Raw genomic sequence first — 18,899 nt, 5'->3', positions numbered from 1 at the left:
GCGTAGAGTGACAAACAACTTCTCCTTTTGTTCATGTAACTTATTTAATATTCATACCAAATTTGGTGATAATTAACAGTAAATACACAATGGATTTGTGCGTAGGTAAGTGTAGTGTGTGAAATCCGTAAATACACAATGAATTTGAATATATTTTTTCATACGCATAAAAGATTAATTTTTGTAATAAAAGACAAACCACGCTACGATAGGCAACAATATTAACTACTATATTGAAGGACGTTTACTATTAGTAGTTGCCAGTTGGCAATATACGTGATTGAATTTTTACTTTCATAATAAGAATTTTTGCAATTTTATTTCTTTCAATTTGATATGAATTAAATAAGTTATCTCAAATCGTAAAAAAAATCAAAAACTTTTTAAGATATTCTTATGTAATGAAACAATTGGAGGCTTTATTTAGTTACAGGAAGAAACTATACAAACCCATGTAAATTTGTTTAATGGACTTTTCTGCAGGCAATCCAAAGTCAATCAATAATTGCTCGGATCAATAGCAGAATCTACTGAAAATGTGTGTGTGTGTGTCAGAGAAAGAGAGAGAGAGGAGGGGGGGAGGGGAATCCATCACGACGTTCACTGAGGCAACGAAGGAAACAAAATGGGATGGCAGACAGCAGACTTTGAATTAATAATTATATGTCTATTATTTATTTTATAGTATGATTGATTAGATGCATGATTAAGTATTCTTATTTTTAAGAGTAGAATTTCTCAAATCTCACTTTTAATTGAATATGAATCAAACAAAACTAGCTCAAATTTTCTTCAATCACACAGTTTAGTTTGGATATGAATCAAACAAAACTAGCTCAAATGATAAAAATAATTAAGGACCTTAGAATATCCCGAAATTTCAATTCATCAAAGTAAATAAGAAATTAGTCTTACTATTTTTATCTATCAAAGCTAATATGCTTCGAAGTAAATGTCATGAATGAAGGTAATCTAACTAGAGTGGTGATTATATATATGTTTGGGAGGTCATAAATTCAATTGTACCAATATTTTCTTAATCAAAATATACATGACTAAAAATTTAAAATGCCCATTTTTATTAATTATAATAAAAATATTCATTTTTATAAAATTATTGTGTTTATATCTAAATTAATTAAATTATTTTTAATGTCTCAAGCAATGTACTTACAAGACCAAAAAAAAGATTGATATCCAAAAAGTAGGTTGCCGCATGTAAGTACAAAAAAGCTTGTTGTCGGAAAAGTAGAGCGGCAACCTACTTAGTGAGGTTGTCGCTCGGGCGACAACCTATTTTTCGGACAGCAAACTATTTTTTCTTATACTTTTCTTACATATTTGTACTTGCATCAAAAAAATGTAAGACTGTATGCAAAAAATGATGTAAAGTCATCAATATGCAAGGACAATTTCGACTCCTCACTTTATTCTGGACATAGGATCAAGTTTTTTTTATAAAAGTAGACATTTTTACCCATTAACACATATACAATAATACATGTACATGCATAGACTAATATAACTTTGATTCGATTCATATGCCACATTGTCATGTGGCATATAATTTCATCTAGTATAATATTATAATATCATATGTACGCATGCGATTGTATATATCGATGATATCGAAATAGAAAAATATAATAAAATACCTCATCAAATATATACACGATTAGATATGATTCGGTCTTATAATCTCTCCGTCCCATTATAAGTTGTTCAAAACTTTTCAGCACATAAATTAAGGGGAAAATATAAATTTGTTAAAAGTGATAGGGCCCACACTTTTTTAATGATTATATTTTTCCATTTATGAAAACATGCCATTTATAATGGGGCGATCCAAAATGAAATACAAGTTATTTTTACCGGGACAGAGCGAGAATATATATATACTCACTCTATCTCACAAAAACATGAACATTTTACCATTTTGGGCGTTTCACAAAAACATGAACATTTTTATTTTGGTACACTACCCCACTGCAATCATTTTACTTTTCATCTCTACTTTTTATAAAGTGGGACCACTTTTTCACTCACAATACACTTTTATCTAACATTTCTTAAAATCTGTGCCACTTACAAATATTCATGTTTTTGTGAGACGAATGGAGTATTATTCAGTTTGATTAACTCAATTCAATACTTAATTTCGGAACAATGGCACTTAGGACTAGCATTACCTTATGAATTTTATTCTCCTTTATAATAAAATTAATCTAAGACCAATATGCATGATTAATGTTATGTCAATTCAATTTCAAGTATACAAAACTATCTTATCTCATGTATAAATATATCTTACTTTTTTCCTTTTCCATTAATATTCTTTTCTTTGTTTTTCCGAGTTGGACAGTGTATATCTTTTCTTTGAGTTGGGACTATGAATATCTTATTCCATTAATTATAAAGTTGGACATATTTCCTCCCTCCTATAAATAACCATTTCTTGGAGGCGTGTGGCCACCACACTCACTTTGCTTACTCCATTACAACAACACAAAAACCTCCTCCTTCTTCACCTCCCTTTTCTCCCATGGCTTCCAACCAAATCCCCAACCCCAAGCTCCCCCTCCCCGCCGCGCCGGCCCCGCCCCTCGACGTCGAACAATCCCGAGAATTCGACTACGCCAAGCGCTCCCAATGGCTCCGCGCCGCCGTCCTCGGCGCCAACGACGGTCTCGTCTCGACGGCGTCCCTCATGATGGGCGTCGGCGCCGTCAAGCCGGACATCAAGGCCATGATCCTCACCGGCTTCGCCGGCCTCGTCGCCGGCGCCTGCTCCATGGCCATCGGCGAGTTCGTCTCCGTCTACTCGCAGCGCGACATCGAGCTCTCCCAAATGGAGAGGGAGAAGAAGCGGGCGGGAGACGACGGTGTCGGCGGAGCGGAGGAGGAGGGCCTCCCGAACCCGATGCAGGCGGCAGCGGCATCGGCGCTCGCATTCTCCGTGGGCGCGATGGTGCCGCTGCTGGCTGCATGCTTTATAAAGGAGTATAGAGTGAGGGTGGCGGCGGTGGTGGCGGCGGTGACGGTGGCGCTGGCGGTGTTCGGGTGGCTGGGGGCGGTGCTGGGGAGGGCGCCGGTGGCGAGGTCGGCGGCGAGGGTTTTGATCGGAGGGTGGCTGGCTATGGCTGTCACGTTTGGTCTCACTAAGTTGATTGGATCAAGGGGACTGTAAATTTGATGGAACAAATTAATTTGTATCAAAATGTTTTAACTAATTATTAAGATGTACGTGATTAATTTTTGTTTGCTTTTGGGTTTTTAATATGGAATCTGCGCCTCTAAAAAAATATGGAATTTGTGCAAAGGAATTAGTTTCTAATTTGAATCGGCCCATGTAAAAGTACAAAAGAAAAAGGGGGAAATAAAGGAATTAGTTCCCTCGTAATTTTTAAAAATAATTAAAATTTATCTATATTTTTTTGACAATATTAAAATATATAAATTTGTTCACCCATTTTATAAAATATAATTTTTTATTTTTTTGAAAAGAATTATACTTAAAAAGAATATCGATATAAATTTACAATTTGGCGATCTTAAGCCACATTAGCATGATTTGTATCATCTGAGTGAGATTATCTATCCCACAACTTATTGGATCCCACCGTGTCTCGTTCTTATTTCTTAATCTTGCTATTTTATAGTAATGGTTTATTATAAAAAATATATTATCATATAATGTACTTTAATTAATATGTATCACTAAAATTAAAATTTTAAAAAATTAGTAATCTTAACTTTGAATACGATAATTATAAATAATCAATTAACAATTCAAATTAATATAAAAATAATAATTATAACCATAAGGTTCTCATCCGTGTATCAGAACAAAAAAGAGCTCGAGATTTTCATTATAGGTCAATATTAAATAAATTTAATTGTTTATCAATTTTGGCTGTTTTGTGAATAATACAAGAAAAAACTCGTCAAATCACTTCCAAGTTGCTGGTAAAATCGCAAAATTATTGAATTTCATGAGGGGCAAAGAGCTAATTAGCTGAAGTTGGAGCAAATTAAACATACAAAACCCAAGAACAAACATTTTTAAAAAATTAATAATATCGGTGGAACGATTTCTAAATCGTGTTCATAATTTTAAGAAGGCAATGTTCCTGCTATTTCACATTTGCATAAAATGGCGTTATATGAATAAATAAGTTTTTTTTTTAATATGAATAAAAAAGTTGAGCTGTTGAACATTAATAAATAATTGAAAAAAAATATTAATATTATTTATGATCTTCCGATTTCCAAATTAGGAAAATCAATTTAGCCAAAATATATGCTCTAAAAACTTAAAGAAAATAGATAAATAAATAAATAAGCAAAGTCATCACTGCATTGCCAATTTTTAACGAGATCGCATTTGTCGCCACACTAATCTGCTCCATTAAACTATGAATTAAGGGAAACAATTAAACGAACATTGATTTCACTCCACATTTTTTTTCCTGCAATTACTTGTTTCACTGCTGAATTCGTCGCAAAATCATCAATTACTCAATGTAAGCGTATTTGAAACGCTTTGGAGACCATTTTATTTTTATTTTCTGGTATGATTTTGGTTGATCGGATTTTCTGGTTAATTATGCGATGCAGGGATGAAGCTGTGGATCAAAAGAGGGCTCTTGAGGAATCCTGCAAATCCAAATGCACAAAGCCTTATGTCGTATACAAGGTGCTCGACGAAATGCTTTGAAGCTCCAAGCCTCTAACATTTCTAATTTGAATCATTTTCTTACAATGTTGGAGTGCTAACTCATTGATAGTTTAGAACGATTGATAACTAATTGAAGATACTTTTGTGATTAATCATTCAAAGGAATTTGTGATGTATAGAAATGTGTTTGTCTAGTATTTGCTAATTGTCATTAAAATTTGTGTATGAAACCATATCATGCTTCTCTTTATGTATTAAAACTTGTCTAGAATTTGCCTAATCAGCACATGCTGCACATAATGGAGTAAGCAAATTAAGTAACCTTGAATAGGCTTGCATCACGAAAATGAATAGCACGGGCTGCACATAGTCGAGTGCAATGCTTGGCACGGGAATAACGAATTGTTTAAGGATTTTGATCAAATTTATGCAGCACATAATGGAATAAGGAGTTTAAGTGAGCTTTAATCCGCAAGTATCATGTAAGGTAGTTATTAGAAGAGGAGGGAAAGCATTGAGTTATATCCTTGTCACTTATCTGTTCCGTGTAGAAGAGCTTCTAGTGATTTACAGACTTTGTGGCTGATTCATTCTAAGCATTTAATTTGATGGAACAGAGAAGAAAGAAAACTAAGCTCTTCATTACTTAATTAGCTAAACATTCCACATACAACACTGGATGTCTCCATGTTGAATTAGGTAAAACTGTGTGACAATATGAAGTTAACTAAATAGCATTGAGTTCGTATGTAGACTTATTAGGTGATGTAGACGCACATTTCTCATGGTATATTGGGTTTCTGTACGTCAAAGGAGCCTGACAAAATAGGTCAATGTATCATGTGCACTGTGGAGAGGAGGGATGCGTACCTATTCAACCTCTTTTGATCTTAAGATCGCGATTCATCACAATATGTAGCCACCGTCTCTTGTTTATATGCAGACCAATCACAACAAATTACTGCAAATTTGGAATGATGTTTCTCTGTCTTGCTCACAGCAATGTGTTAAGAGAGTTGATGGTGATGATTCTGGACAGAAGCACTGCACGGGGCAATACTTCGACTACTGGTCATGCGTCGACAAATGTGTAAGTTATGTGAATTGAATGCCAACTCTTTCCCATCCCTGCTCTCTGATAGGATTTCGTAAATGTAGGTTGCACCGAAGCTCTTTCAGGAGCTGAAGTGAGTGCATGGTTTTCCCGGTGGTGCTCTAGCGTCGCCCGTTTATCTCCATTGATTGTCTTCTTTGTGTACGTAAACTATCTCTGCTGCTGCAGGCTAACTCTTACAATCTGAATGCTAGTTAACTGTTGTTAACAAAACTTAGGCATTCCAGAATAAGTTTGGGTGCATTTGTTGAGTACATTAAGTTATTGCATTTTAGAGTTAGTGAAATAACGATTTGATCAATCATCAGTTTTTTTGATCATAACATGATGTCTTAGTGCTATGTAGCATTCGAATTTTCATGGATATAAGCTCTGGTAGGAAAAGAATCAACAAAATTTGATGGATCTGGAGAATTGGGTGATCAAACAAGCTGGAACTTAATCATGGAAACCCTCAAACTTAGCTATCATATCACTCAAAGTTAACACTCATGCTATCAAAGGGGTCGGCCCGGCCCGGCCCAGTTGTACCACCCAGTCCGGCCTGAAATCACTTTTGTTTGTGCAAAAACAAATATTGTGGTTGAGCCAACCCACTTTTGACAGCTCTATTAAACACCCATAAATGTAATTTTTTGGGTTGGGACAGATTTCAATGTAGTTGGTTCATAATTCATTTGTCTAAACCGGTAATTAGGAAGATCATTCCCTATTATTCCTCCTTCTCACTAGAAAAAAATTTCCTTTTCTTTTGTGAGAAATAAATTCTGCTTTATCGATCTAAACATAATGTCTGACTTTATTAGGCAGTTGCTTGTTTGCTAACCCTTGATATTAGACCAATCACAATTGAGTTTTACTCGACCTTTACATCTTAGGGTGCGTTTATTTTGATTGTAAAATTTTCATTGGAATGATAGATAAAAAAATATGAGAAAATATTATTTTTTCCTCCTTTTTTTTATCATATGTTTATTATAGATGAAAAGATGAGAAAATATTGAAAAATATTTTCACATCCTACTTAGGATAATATTATCCAACATTAAAGAGAAAATAAGTGAAAAAGATTGCCCCAAAAACTATTTCATCATGTCCCAAGAAAATTTTTCATCATAATAAATATATGAAAATAATGAAAAATATGTGGAATATATTTTTCTCTTCTTTTCTATCTATATAAACGCACCTTTATTGAATAATTCAAAGATAAGACACTTAGACCTCATAGTGTTCAACGATAAGAGATCAAATAGACATTTAATTTTCAGTCTTTGGTGGCTAACTTTCATGATCTTTCGACATCCATATTAATAAATTATTCATCTTTCAATATAAAAGTTACCCTTTCTCCACTACGTTGTGTTACTAAAATTTGGCCACCTACCGCCTTCAAAATTTATGAGTTACCTTCGAAGCTAAGATTTCGGAAAAATATATTGAGCATATCATATCACAATTTCTGACTTTGCACTAAATAAAAAAGTCTGGTAGCTTACTCGCAATATTAAAATATTATATTGCTTTGCTCCAAATGCATCAGATATATCAGTCATTTTCAAATTATTTTAAAATATGAATAAAAAGGTATGATCAGCTGTAAGGTTAGACTAGTGAATACATAAAGTAAAATATAACAATTAAATATATTTCAGGGCACTGAAAAAGCCAATTATTTGTAAATACATGAAGTATATTTAAATTTTAATTTTTAATTAATACTATTTTTTAATCAATTAATACATAAATTTTCAATATTTTAAAATTTTTGGCCTCAATTAAAATTTTGGAAACAATTAATCCTACGTAAATATCGAAATTTTCTTACATGACTTTCAATCGATACTTAAAACATTGTGTTTCATATAACATAAAACTTTCATTTTCCTCATATAAAATCACACTCTCTGACACTACTGCTTGCAATATAATATGAAAGATAAAGAAAATGACATTATTTTTATTATATAAAAGGGATAATTAGGTTAAAATACATAATCGTTCACACTTTTTTATTTTGAACATGAACTCTCGATTCTATCTACAAATACACAAACTTTCGTTTCTTTTTAATTTTGTACTTGATAAATTTTTTTGATGAATGATGAATAATATATTTTTGTATTCCTGTGATGAAATTTACCTAATGTCCAACTACATCATTTAGGAAGACTTTTGTTTAAGCCGCATAGAAAGTTCCAACTTCTACCTATTCATCGAAAATGTTCATCATATGAAAAATTGTGTATTTAAAAACAATTTTAAGTTTATGTGTAAAATCAGAAATGTGTGAAAGTTCATGTATTTCAGTGTTATTACTCCTATATCAAAAACACAACGTTTTTAACTATTAGTTAAAATGCACATAATAAATTTTTGACATTCACATACTAACTGCTGTCAGAATTTTAATTCGGGCCAAATTCTAAAATAACGATAGTTTAATACATAATTAAACAAAAAACAGTACTATTAGTTAAAAATTAAAATTTGACTCTAATTCGTATTTATAAGTAATTAAGCCACAATTTCTCTTTACAGCAATTGTATTGTTATCAAGAAAATCCATGGCATAAAAGGGAACCAGTAAAAGAAAAAGATGAGGCAGCAATTGCAATAAATCCATTCCATTCTAGACATGATAGCAGAGAAAGATGTAAAAAATTCAGCGCCAGCCAAAATATTACAGTGCTGAGGTACAATGAAGGACTCCTACTGAAACATAACAATTTTTTTTTTCCAAGAAATAAAAGAAGATAAATATACTCTAGACATGCCAAACCAGGGCCAAGACCTTAGAAAAACACTTCATAAGCTCAAAACTGCAATCAAACTCACACTGCATGCAGCCAAACTTTAGTCGACACGAAAAACTTAAAGATACCATGATCAACAGCTTAAAAGCACTTTCTGTGAACAATCGCAGGGCCGGATTCATCGTACTCTCCCTTCGCTATCCACATCTGCACGATATTTGAAGCAAAAAATCAGAGTGAAAATAGATGAGGTGAAATTATTTAGTAAAATCTTAAGCAGTGATGTAGCTTCAGGTTAACTAAAGAGAGCAAGAAACAATTCTGCAGTTACCTGTTGGAAAGTACTGAGAGATGCTAGGATTGATCCTCCAATCCAGACACTGTACTTTCTTTCAGGAGGCGCAACCACCTTGATCTTCATGCTGCTCGGAGCAAGAGCTGTTATTTCCTTGCTCATACGATCAGCAATGCCCGGGAACATAGTAGATCCACCGCTGAGCACAATGTTACCATAGAGATCCTTCCTGATATCCACATCACATTTCATGATGGAGTTGTATGTTGTTTCGTGGATTCCAGCAGCTTCCATTCCAATCAGCGATGGCTGGAACAACACTTCTGGGCAGCGGAACCTTTCAGCACCAATCGTAATGACCTGCCCGTCGGGAAGCTCGTAGCTCTTTTCCACAGAAGAGCTGTTTTTTGATGTCTCTGATTCCTGCTCAAAATCGAGTGCAACATACGCAAGCTTCTCCTTTACATCACGGACAATTTCTCGCTCGGCACTTGTGGTGAACATGTAACCTCTCTCGGTCAGTATCTTCATGAGATAATCGGTGAGATCACGACCAGCAAGATCCAACCTCAAAATAGCATGGGGAAGCGCATAACCTTCGTAGATAGGAACTGTGTGGCTCACACCATCACCAGAGTCGAGCACGATACCTGTTCGAGAGATTTAAATTACACTAACTGAAAAGCAAAGCAAGACCCAGCTTCAATAACATGCATCTCTTTAACATAATTGGACGCATACCTGTTGTGCGACCACTAGCATAAAGTGAGAGGACGGCCTGGATAGCAACATACATTGCCGGCACATTAAAGGTCTCAAACATGATTTGAGTCATTTTCTCTCTATTTGCTTTTGGGTTGAGAGGTGCCTCAGTGAGCAGAACAGGGTGCTCTTCAGGAGCAACACGGAGCTCGTTGTAAAAGGTGTGGTGCCAAATCTTCTCCATGTCATCCCAGTTGCTCACAATACCATGCTCAATCGGGTACTTCAACGTGAGAATACCTCTCTTAGACTGAGCTTCATCCCCTACATAAGCGTCTTTCTGACCCATCCCAACCATAACACCTGTATGTCGAGGACGACCTACTATGCTAGGGAAAACTGCCCTTGGAGCGTCATCACCAGCAAAGCCAGCCTGGGTAGCACAATTAATAAACATTAAGGGTCAATTAAGCAAAGCCAATACCATTGCTAAACCCTATCTAGATAACCAATGTATGCAAATCAATAAAACACACAATTGCTCACCTTGACCATTCCGGTACCATTGTCAACAACAAGGGGTTGAATATCCTCTCCTTCCGCCATTTCGATTTAGTACTGTAAAATAAAGGGCGCGAATGAGCAGATGGTGCTAAAAACAAGTAACTCAAACATACAACAATATTTAAATGTGATAGGCCAATGAAATAGCATATTCAGTAAAACGAGAATATCACAGAACATAAATCAGTCAAATTCAACCATCACCATTTACACTAACAAGTGATGAGTTATCTTAAGCTTTCTTGCATGTCTCAAAAATGAATACAAGGACAGCATTGGAGATGGAGAAGCACAGAACATAACGGTCATGATGGGGCAAACTTCTCATATAGAATCGCATATAATTAACGATCTTCTAAATCTTAAAAAAATAAATCACGAGAAAAAATAAACAATAAATTCCAGCAGATAATAATAATTTTAAGAATAAGTATTTACTTAATCTACGATTTATAACAACAAACAAAAATTAATTACTCAATGCTACGGATCGGAAATTTTACGAGATTCTGCGATAACCAGTCCAAATTAAGTCAGTAAATTCATACATTTAGCGCTAAACAAAAACGCTGCGAAGATAACACGAATCAATAGATCGAACGCTATTAACTGAAACAGAAACGATCAACTGGAAGGTAGTACAGATTTCGATTTCTATACTCACCTCCGATCTGCTACCGAAGGTTCGAGAAATGAAGATTTGAATACGTAACTGAGACTGAGAGCAGCAGAAATTAGCGAGCTCAATTTTTAAGAGAGAGACAGGCAGAGAGAATTCCAGGGAGTGAGAATGTTTCTTATATATTCGGGTTCAAATGCGTTTGGAAAAAGAAAGGAAAAAAGAAAGGAAATGAGGTTGAAATGAAATGCAAATGAAATTGGAATTGAGAAATCACAACCCTGAGGTGAAAAGTAATTCGCAAGTCGCAACCTGCATTAGGTTAAGTTAACTTTTTGTACCCCTAGTCGTATTAATTTTTTATAACATACAAACGTGTCCTCATTTTTTCAAACTTAAGACATGTTAGGGTTTCAAAGTAAAGTGACTTTACAATAAATGCACATTTTTCAAATTTTGTACATTTTTTAACTACTTATCTTACATATTTTCTTACACAATTATACTTATGTAAGAACTTTTACAAAAATCAATGCAAATCTATCAACATCAATTATGTTTTTGATAGTTTTGATAGATATATTATATGGATGAATAGTTTTGTAAGACATGTTATGAAAGTGAATAGATTCCCCTATTTACACAAACTAAAATATCTATTTAAGAATTCAGCGAGGTAATTCATTTTGTTCATTTTGTTGTCCGAAATTTATATAGGGAGATATTTTCTTAAAAACATTAAAAAATTTATAATATAATAAATAAATAATTAATCTTAAAAATTATCATACTATACACGGTGAAATAAATAATGTTGAGGCGTGGACGGCTACAAAGCTAGGGCTCTGAGAGGGAAAATAACTGACAAGTCAAAATCTCATCAATGGAGAATGAATGTAAAACTGATTTTGGATGCTTACTTTATATTTCTGCCGAAAGCGTTTGGATTAAAATTTCATAATTCTTTCAAATCTCAATTATTTTGGCCCCAACTTGAAATTGAAATAGTCAGATTTATTGCACCGGCCAAATTAAATCAGCATTCCATTTTTGAAATTACCCTTCCGTTTGAATTTTGAATGTCGGCCATAAATGTCAGGACTCAACATGTATAATTTAAAAATTTGTGTGTATGTGTTGGCTAGCGGTAGGAGATTAATGTTCAAGATCTGAGATGCTGGGTTCGAGTCATTCATGACACGATCTTTAAAATTTCTTTATTTACTTATGTAATTTATCAATATAAATATACATCCTCCTCTCTCAAATAAATTCATATGAGGGAAGGAATGTGATCATATAGCTATTAGCTAGTACACAAATTTTAAGTACAAAGTACTCAGGTATTGAAAGTGGTGAAACGTTGAAAAATTAGGATAAATGAAGAAATTAATTGTAGTAAAATAGTGTTCATGACTAGAAAGAATTTTTTTTTTTGGGAACGAATCAAAAATTAAAGTTATTAAGTTATTTAGAAGCCGGAGAAAGTAACATTTTTACAGTTAATGGAAATTCACAATTACGGAAATTCACAATTACTATCTTCTATGCATATTGAATAAACTAATATTCTTATAATAACATGCAAATCATATATAACAAACAAATCACATTTGAAAAAAAAAACTCCCTCCGTCCCACCATTTTAGTCCCCTCCCACTTTTCATACATATTAAGAAAATGCATTTAATTTTTATATTTTTATCTTTTATACCCTTATTTATTATTTTCACACATCATTTTCACATTTAAGTGAAGCATTAAATAAGGTTAATTTAGTAAAAATAATATTTTTATATATTATTAATTAGAAAAGTGGACTATCTTTTTTGGACATCTTAAAATGGAATAAGGGACTAAAATGGTGGGACGGAGGGAGTATATAACATACTCAAATTTATAAAAAGCTTTAGCAATAGAAGCAGACTGCAGACCCCAATGCATCTAGACGCAGTAATTATGAGTCCACTTACTAGTACTTTTAGTGGACATTTATTTTAAAGGATTAGAGCATTGACATCGCTCTATTCGATGCCAGTTACTCGAATAGAGTATGCATCGAGTAGGGCGATGCAGCAGCGATCTACTCGAGGAATGCACGAGGCTTCAAGTAGGCCACGATCGGCCAAATCTCGTCGATTTCAAATTTAAACTTTTTTTTGTTTAATAGCCAACGGCTATTCTAGCAGTTAATCTTAATTTTTTTCCCTATCTATATATACCCCTATCAACACTTTCATTCATACACCAATTTTACTCCTTCAAACTCCTCAAATTTCTCTTTCAATAGTTCATTCTTTTTTCTTCAAAAAATGGCAGAACCCCAACACGATGCTTCGTCCGAATAGTTATTTTTAGGATTTGTTTTTATTTTATTAAGTTTATGTAACTTTTATGATTTCAAAATTAATGCAATTAAAATTTGAAGTAAATTGTGTTATTTAAATTTATGCAATTAAACTTAAATGAAAAGTACAAAAATTAAAACTAAAAAAATCAAGTATGCTATCAAGTAATCCCAATGCGGCATCCTTACTCAATGTGGTCCCCTCCTATCAAGTATGTACCAATACGGATGCTCTTAGTCTTGATAGATAAAAATAATAAGGCTAATCTCTTATTTATTTTGATGGACTGAAATTTTAGGATATCTCAAGGTCCTTGATCATTTATGTCATTTAAGTAATTTTTGCTCAATTTTTATCACAACTAAAGAATGGATTAGAGAAATTCTATTATTGGAGATAAAAATATTCAATCATGCATCTTATCAATCATGCAAAGTAAACGTCCCTAAGAGTAGGGGTGTGCATTCGATTTTTCGGATCGATTTGCTAAAATCAAATCAAACAAATTTTATATTTGATTTTTGAAAAAAACCTGTGAACCGAACCAAAAAGCCAAAATATTTAGAATAAAAATCGAAAACTCAAAGAAATAAAATAAAAAAATAAGAAAAAAGTAAAATTAAACGCCCCTCGATATAAAAGCTAATTATTTTGACTTACTATATTTTTGACTTATTAAATAATCTGAAATATAGTGTTATTTCTCAAAAGGTACAAGTTTAAACTAAATTTGAAAACATAATTTATATGTGTCAGTAGACAGTAGTACCGCAGCACACTCACGAGTCACGAACCATTTAATCGTGACTGAATCATTAGGGTGTGTTTGAAAACCTGGTTGAGTTAATTAATGACATTTTCCCAAACCAAGGAAAGGTTGATGGGTTTGGACCAGCAAAGCTAAATAGGCTCGCGTTTGGTGGCACTGTGTTATAAGTGCGAAAAAGTATTGAGGCTGTTTGATAGCACATGTTGTCTGCATGAAATAATAACAAAAGGTCCAAAATATCACTTTAAGAGCACTACTGAATTAATCTTCTTTTATTAACAAAAGATCCAAAAATGGTAGGATCCACCCACCGCCATCACCGCCCAAGAGATCTGTGCTAATATGTGACATTTCTAAAGTAGCCATTTGTGAAGATTCAATGCGCCGCAGCTGGATAAATACCTTCAAAATTGATTCTTTACAGAACCCATTTGGTGATTAAACATGTTGATTTTTTGCAGAAATTTGCAGAAATCAGCGGCGCCTTGATACCTCACAAGAATTTTGCTAGATCTTGATGGTGAATCTCCGGTGGGGGTTTAGGGTTCCGCTGCGGGAGACAGCGGAGGAAATGGATGCGGTGGTGGTGGGAAAGCAGAGTTGGGTATGTCGATGTGTGAAACAAATGGTGCTGTAGCACCCAGTTTCTGTGAAGAAAAAAGTTGGTGTTGTCCGACGGTAAGAAATGGAGGGAGACCGGTGGTGGCGGCTTTCACTGCTGCTCGCCGGAGTGGAGTTGGACCTTGTGGGCTAGGGATTTAGAGGGGGGTGTCGGCGACTTCGCCGTCACCAAGGGAGGAGGCAACGCAGGGAGCTCCGTCGACCTGTAAAAGACGAGAGAGAGAGAGAGGGAAGTCGAGGGAGAAGGGGACGATCGGTGCTTGCTCTCGTTGGGAAAGGGGCGCCGCCGCCTGTGCATGTGAGTGTTCTGATGCGTGTGCGTGATTCTCCAGAGAAGAAGAAGAAAAGAGGAAGAGAGAGAGAGAGATGAATTGGAGGCAATTTTGTGAAGAAAATTAAACTTGCAACTCTAGATTAGCTAACCAGGGGACCCTCGGTTAGCTTTCCTTGTTGAATCCACGATTTAAGACCGGGCCAAGGGTTTTTCATGGGCTTTCAGGTTTATTTTACTTGTCTATCAAACTGTAATATTAGAGCATTCACAATGGTTACACGATAGCCATTACACGATAGGGCTATCGTGTAAATGTGCTGTCGTGTAACCGTTGCGGGAGACATTTACACGAGGGCTACACGTTCTATCGTGTAGCCCTTTAAACTGTGAAATATAGGCGCGTGTTTTACACGCGCCTCTATAAAAAAAAATGAAAAAATCATTTATGAAATTAAACTTAAATGAAAAATGAAATTAAATTTTATGTAATTTTTAGGATTTCAAAATTAATGCAATTTAAATTTGAAGTAAATTGTGTAATTTAAATTTATGAAATTAAACTTAAATGAAAAATGAAAAAATCAAAACTAATTCTATCATGTAAGCTATCATGTAACCCCACTGCAGCATTTTTACACCATGTGGTCCCCCATCATAAAGTAGGCTATCATGTAATCCCATTGCGGATGCTCTTACCCCAGTAAAGGAGCTAATATAGCCATAACAAGACTATCAAACTGGGCCTTAGTGTTTAATATGCCACTTTTTAGGCCTTAGTGTTTAAGTTTGATTTATTGTGAAAAAATTAGTACATTATAATTTTGACTGAATTAATCACAAATTTTCATAATGATTTTTATAGTTTTTTGCATTCAACCATTTGAATCACTAGATAAATTAATAGAGTTTGACAAGCAGATCAATTAGAGCCTGGACTCCGCGAGACTAATAGATTAATCATTAATATTGCGATTTTTGAAACATTTAATAGCATTACAATTTCTGTCACGATTTTAATCACGGTCAAATCTTTTTTCCCCCACTATTATTAAGTTTGCGGTGATTCGTATGTGTTATCTTGTTCAGAGAAGAAACTTTTGAATTTGAATTATTTAGCTCTTATAATTGCTACTCCCTCCGTTTTTTTTAAGTGTCCTATTAAGATAAATTTATTGTTCATTTTTAAGTGTCCTATTTCAAAATTTGAGAATAAAAAACAAAGTTCCTACTTTATCCCTTTTTAAATGTCCTATTTCAAAATTTGAGAATAAATTTATTACACTTTGAAAATAATAAATATGGGCACAAAAGTAATACTCCAACTTCCTTGATATATGTACTTTTTTTTCCATGGGACACTTAAAAAAAAAAACAGAGGGAGTATTTCGTATCTAGACATCGAAAGAATTACAAATACTCCATTTGTTATTTCTATCTTGGGTTCACTTTCACATATGCGCGATGTAATTGTAATTTTTTCACTTTTATGTTGGTAGTATTTCTAAGGATAATAATTCAGCCTGCGTGCGATTATTATTATTATTATTATTATTATTATTATTATTATTATTATTATTATTATTATTATTATTATTGATAAACTAACAATATTAAATAAAGAAATTCAAAGTCGCGCCACAGAGGACTCGAACCCAAGATTTTTGGCATTAGACATTAACCCCTTACCGCTTGGCCAATACACGCACACGTGCGTGCGATTATTTTTCCACCTTTGAGTGGTGTAGAGGTTTTATCTACGTTTGGGTTGCTTATTTAATTATATTTAAATATATCTTGTAATTCTAATTCTAATTACTTTGTAAAAGAAAAAAGCACTCGAGGTACAGATTTTTAAAACAAAAGTAGGAGATGGATATAAGAGAAACTTATCTATCTGTAGAAACTATGAATTCTACTATTTCTTTATCCATACATTAATGCTGTTATACATACATTACTTCTTTTGTATGTTAATAATATTTTTTTATATGTTACATTATTTTTTTTATGTTATTGCTGTTTATCTGCTACATTACTGTTACTTTTAAAAAAAAACTTTAAATCACACAAATGTTACAAGTTTAGATTAATTTTTAATTAATAACAGGAAAAAGAATTCGATCAAGTCACTGAAAAAAATATTTTTAAAACATTTGTACGCAAAAGACTCGACTATTCCTCTACTAAAAAGACTTGACTTTTCAATAAATTAAACTATTGAAAATAATGAAATCGTACATTTTGTGCAGTTCGGTGTAATTAATTTAAGGGTCAAAATTTAAAATACCCACCTTCATAACTTATCTATCAAAAATACCCACTTTCACAAAACCCCTATCAACCATATCCAACTCATCATTCATGCCAAAACTACCCCTCAACAAATCCTCAACAAATCCATCATTAAACCATTTTATGTTCAAATTATCATAATTCAATTAAGACATAATCAGGCCCAACATGCTTCCGTACAACTTCTAAATAATTCAAATCATAAATCAACAGTATACCTTTTGTCGACGGGTCACCTTCCGGAGCTTTAATCGCGTTTTACGGACTTCTTGCCTCCTCGGCCTTCGTCCAACCACACACTCGCAAGTGATGGTTGCAACCTTCTCCCTTCACTGTGTTCCGGCTTTCGCCGAATGGTCACCTTCAGGAATCAGTTTCCCTCCTTCACTGTGTGTCGACTCCAAATATTTTGTTGAAAAATGAAAAGAAAATATTTTTACTAAACCGGAATAGTTGGACAAAAACTAAGTGTTTATAGAGGAATTATATAATAATTAATTTTATTTCATAAAAACTCCCCAAGGGAGGAGACTAACTTGTTTAGCTACTCATAGTAGCTAATACTTGTGTACATAAAAATAAAAAGAACTAAAACTAAAAACGAAAACTTTGAAAACAAGAATTTAAAATTACAAAGAAAATTCTAGAGAGAGGAAGTGTTGTGTGAAAGTGTTGTGATTTTTCGATGATTTTCTTCTCCCCAGCACTTGTGTTTATATAGAGGTTTGAGTCCCTCTATTATTGCTCGGTTGGTGGCCTCGGATTCCATCTTCGTGGCCAGCTTGCTTGAGTATGACATTCACCTTCTTCTGTCGGCCTTGATTGCCGACACTGGTTAGTGGCATCACATGATGCTGGACCCTTGCCTTATCGTCTTGTGATAATGCTGGTAGGGGCCGGCTGCTTTTCTCTCCACCCACTTTTGTCCTGGAGCTTTTGGTGAGTGGTCCTCCTGTTCATCCACCCACTTTTGTCGTTTCTTTTGTGGGTGCGATCCTCGCTGTGAATCACATGATTCACATTGCTTTGTCGGCCACCTTACTTTTTTGGTGCCCGAGGAGTTCTTCCCTTTGGAGTCTGACGTTCGTCGTGCTCATCAGACCGGAACCTCCTTCTGTCAGGTTTCGGGAGGAAACCTTTGCCGAATTCAGGTTCTTTCTGCAACGAACATTGGTCGCAGACTCTTTCGATCCAATGGCTTACATGAGCCATATTGCAGAATTTGCGGCGAGTCTCCTTGCTCCCCGCTATCTTGTTTCCCCAGATAGTTTGCCTCTTGTTCTCGAAAGATTGTTCGGCAAACTGAGTTGTGGTTCCTGTCATTGTGTTGACTAGGAACGTTCCCAGATCTGAGCTCTGAAAGAACTTAAATCTGGACTTCATTTTGTCCATCTCTGTGAGACAGACCCATAGCCCCCATGCTCGCCTCGTGGAGATTTGATCCTCCGTGAATGTTGAGACGATTGCGGCATTAAACTCAGGAACTTTGATCCGGTTCAAGGCTCCTGTATCTGGTCTCCGAAGCTTGATGAAATGGAAGGCTTCGTAGACTCCTTTGCCCACTGGCTCTGGAGCTGCACTGAAGAAGTACAATTCCAGAACATCTCCCCTTTTTAGGGACTCGTTGTTCTCCCATGTGTCGAACACCGTTTTCTGGATCCATTTGGGTAGACCCTTGATTTCGGTGAATGCCGGGGAAGTGGTATAAACTGAAGCTAATGCCCCAAATTCATACCATTCTTTAACATCGTTTGGATTGGCTCCTGGCGTGAACCAAACCCTTGGATATTTTCCTGCAACATCAACCCGGCAATTTCCCGGATTAATGCCCCTTCTCGTAAGAAGTTTCTCCCACCTGTCTTGATAA

The 18,899-nt window shown here is 34.7% G+C and overlaps 3 protein-coding genes across 3 annotated transcripts; 2 read left to right on the top strand and 1 right to left on the bottom strand.

Moving 5' to 3' along the window:
• Positions 1 to 2,425: 2,425 nt before the first annotated feature.
• LOC130993192 (vacuolar iron transporter homolog 2-like) lies at positions 2,426 to 3,260 on the top strand. The gene has a single exon (XM_057917979.1). It carries the CDS (start codon positions 2,543 to 2,545, stop codon positions 3,185 to 3,187), a length of 645 nt encoding a protein of 214 aa, XP_057773962.1. The 5' UTR covers positions 2,426 to 2,542; the 3' UTR covers positions 3,188 to 3,260.
• A 727-nt stretch (positions 3,261 to 3,987) lies between these two features.
• Positions 3,988 to 6,093, top strand: LOC130993396 (cytochrome b-c1 complex subunit 6-1, mitochondrial-like). The gene is made up of 4 exons (XM_057918277.1): positions 3,988 to 4,523; positions 4,618 to 4,696; positions 5,679 to 5,768; positions 5,837 to 6,093. Coding segments are annotated over exons 1-4 (204 nt in total). The 5' UTR covers positions 3,988 to 4,521; the 3' UTR covers positions 5,870 to 6,093.
• Positions 6,094 to 8,403: 2,310 nt separating this feature from the next.
• On the bottom strand, positions 8,404 to 11,080 carry LOC130992827 (actin-104). The gene is made up of 5 exons (XM_057917580.1): positions 10,774 to 11,080; positions 10,092 to 10,163; positions 9,585 to 9,978; positions 8,880 to 9,493; positions 8,404 to 8,755 (listed from the first exon to the last, which is right to left on the bottom strand). Exons 2-5 carry the CDS (start codon positions 10,149 to 10,151, stop codon positions 8,690 to 8,692), a joined length of 1,134 nt encoding a protein of 377 aa, XP_057773563.1. The 5' UTR covers positions 10,152 to 10,163; positions 10,774 to 11,080; the 3' UTR covers positions 8,404 to 8,689.
• Positions 11,081 to 18,899: the final 7,819 nt, after the last annotated feature.

The sequence above is a fragment of the Salvia miltiorrhiza genome, chromosome 1, assembly GCF_028751815.1.
Source record: "Salvia miltiorrhiza cultivar Shanhuang (shh) chromosome 1, IMPLAD_Smil_shh, whole genome shotgun sequence".
Classification (NCBI taxonomy): Eukaryota; Viridiplantae; Streptophyta; class Magnoliopsida; order Lamiales; family Lamiaceae; genus Salvia; species Salvia miltiorrhiza.
Note: the sequence above shows the minus strand (reverse complement) of the source record. Positions and strands in the feature narration are given on the sequence as shown.

Excerpts from the sequence above, each read along its gene's own strand:
- LOC130993396 (XM_057918277.1), top strand. Across the intron at positions 4,697-5,678 it reads AGCCTTATGTCGTATACAAG|CAATGTGTTAAGAGAGTTGA; the intron begins GTGCTCGACGAA and ends TCTTGCTCACAG. Across the intron at positions 5,769-5,836 it reads GGTCATGCGTCGACAAATGT|GTTGCACCGAAGCTCTTTCA; the intron begins GTAAGTTATGTG and ends TCGTAAATGTAG.
- LOC130993192 (XM_057917979.1), top strand. The coding sequence starts at position 2,543 with ATGGCTTCCAACCAAATCCCCAACCCCAAGCTCCCCCTCCCCGCCGCG.
- LOC130992827 (XM_057917580.1), bottom strand. The coding sequence starts at position 10,151 with ATGGCGGAAGGAGAGGATATTCAACCCCTTGTTGTTGACAATGGTACC. Across the intron at positions 9,979-10,091 it reads ATGGTACCGGAATGGTCAAG|GCTGGCTTTGCTGGTGATGA; the intron begins GTGAGCAATTGT and ends TGTGCTACCCAG. Across the intron at positions 8,756-8,879 it reads CTCTCAGTACTTTCCAACAG|ATGTGGATAGCGAAGGGAGA; the intron begins GTAACTGCAGAA and ends AATATCGTGCAG.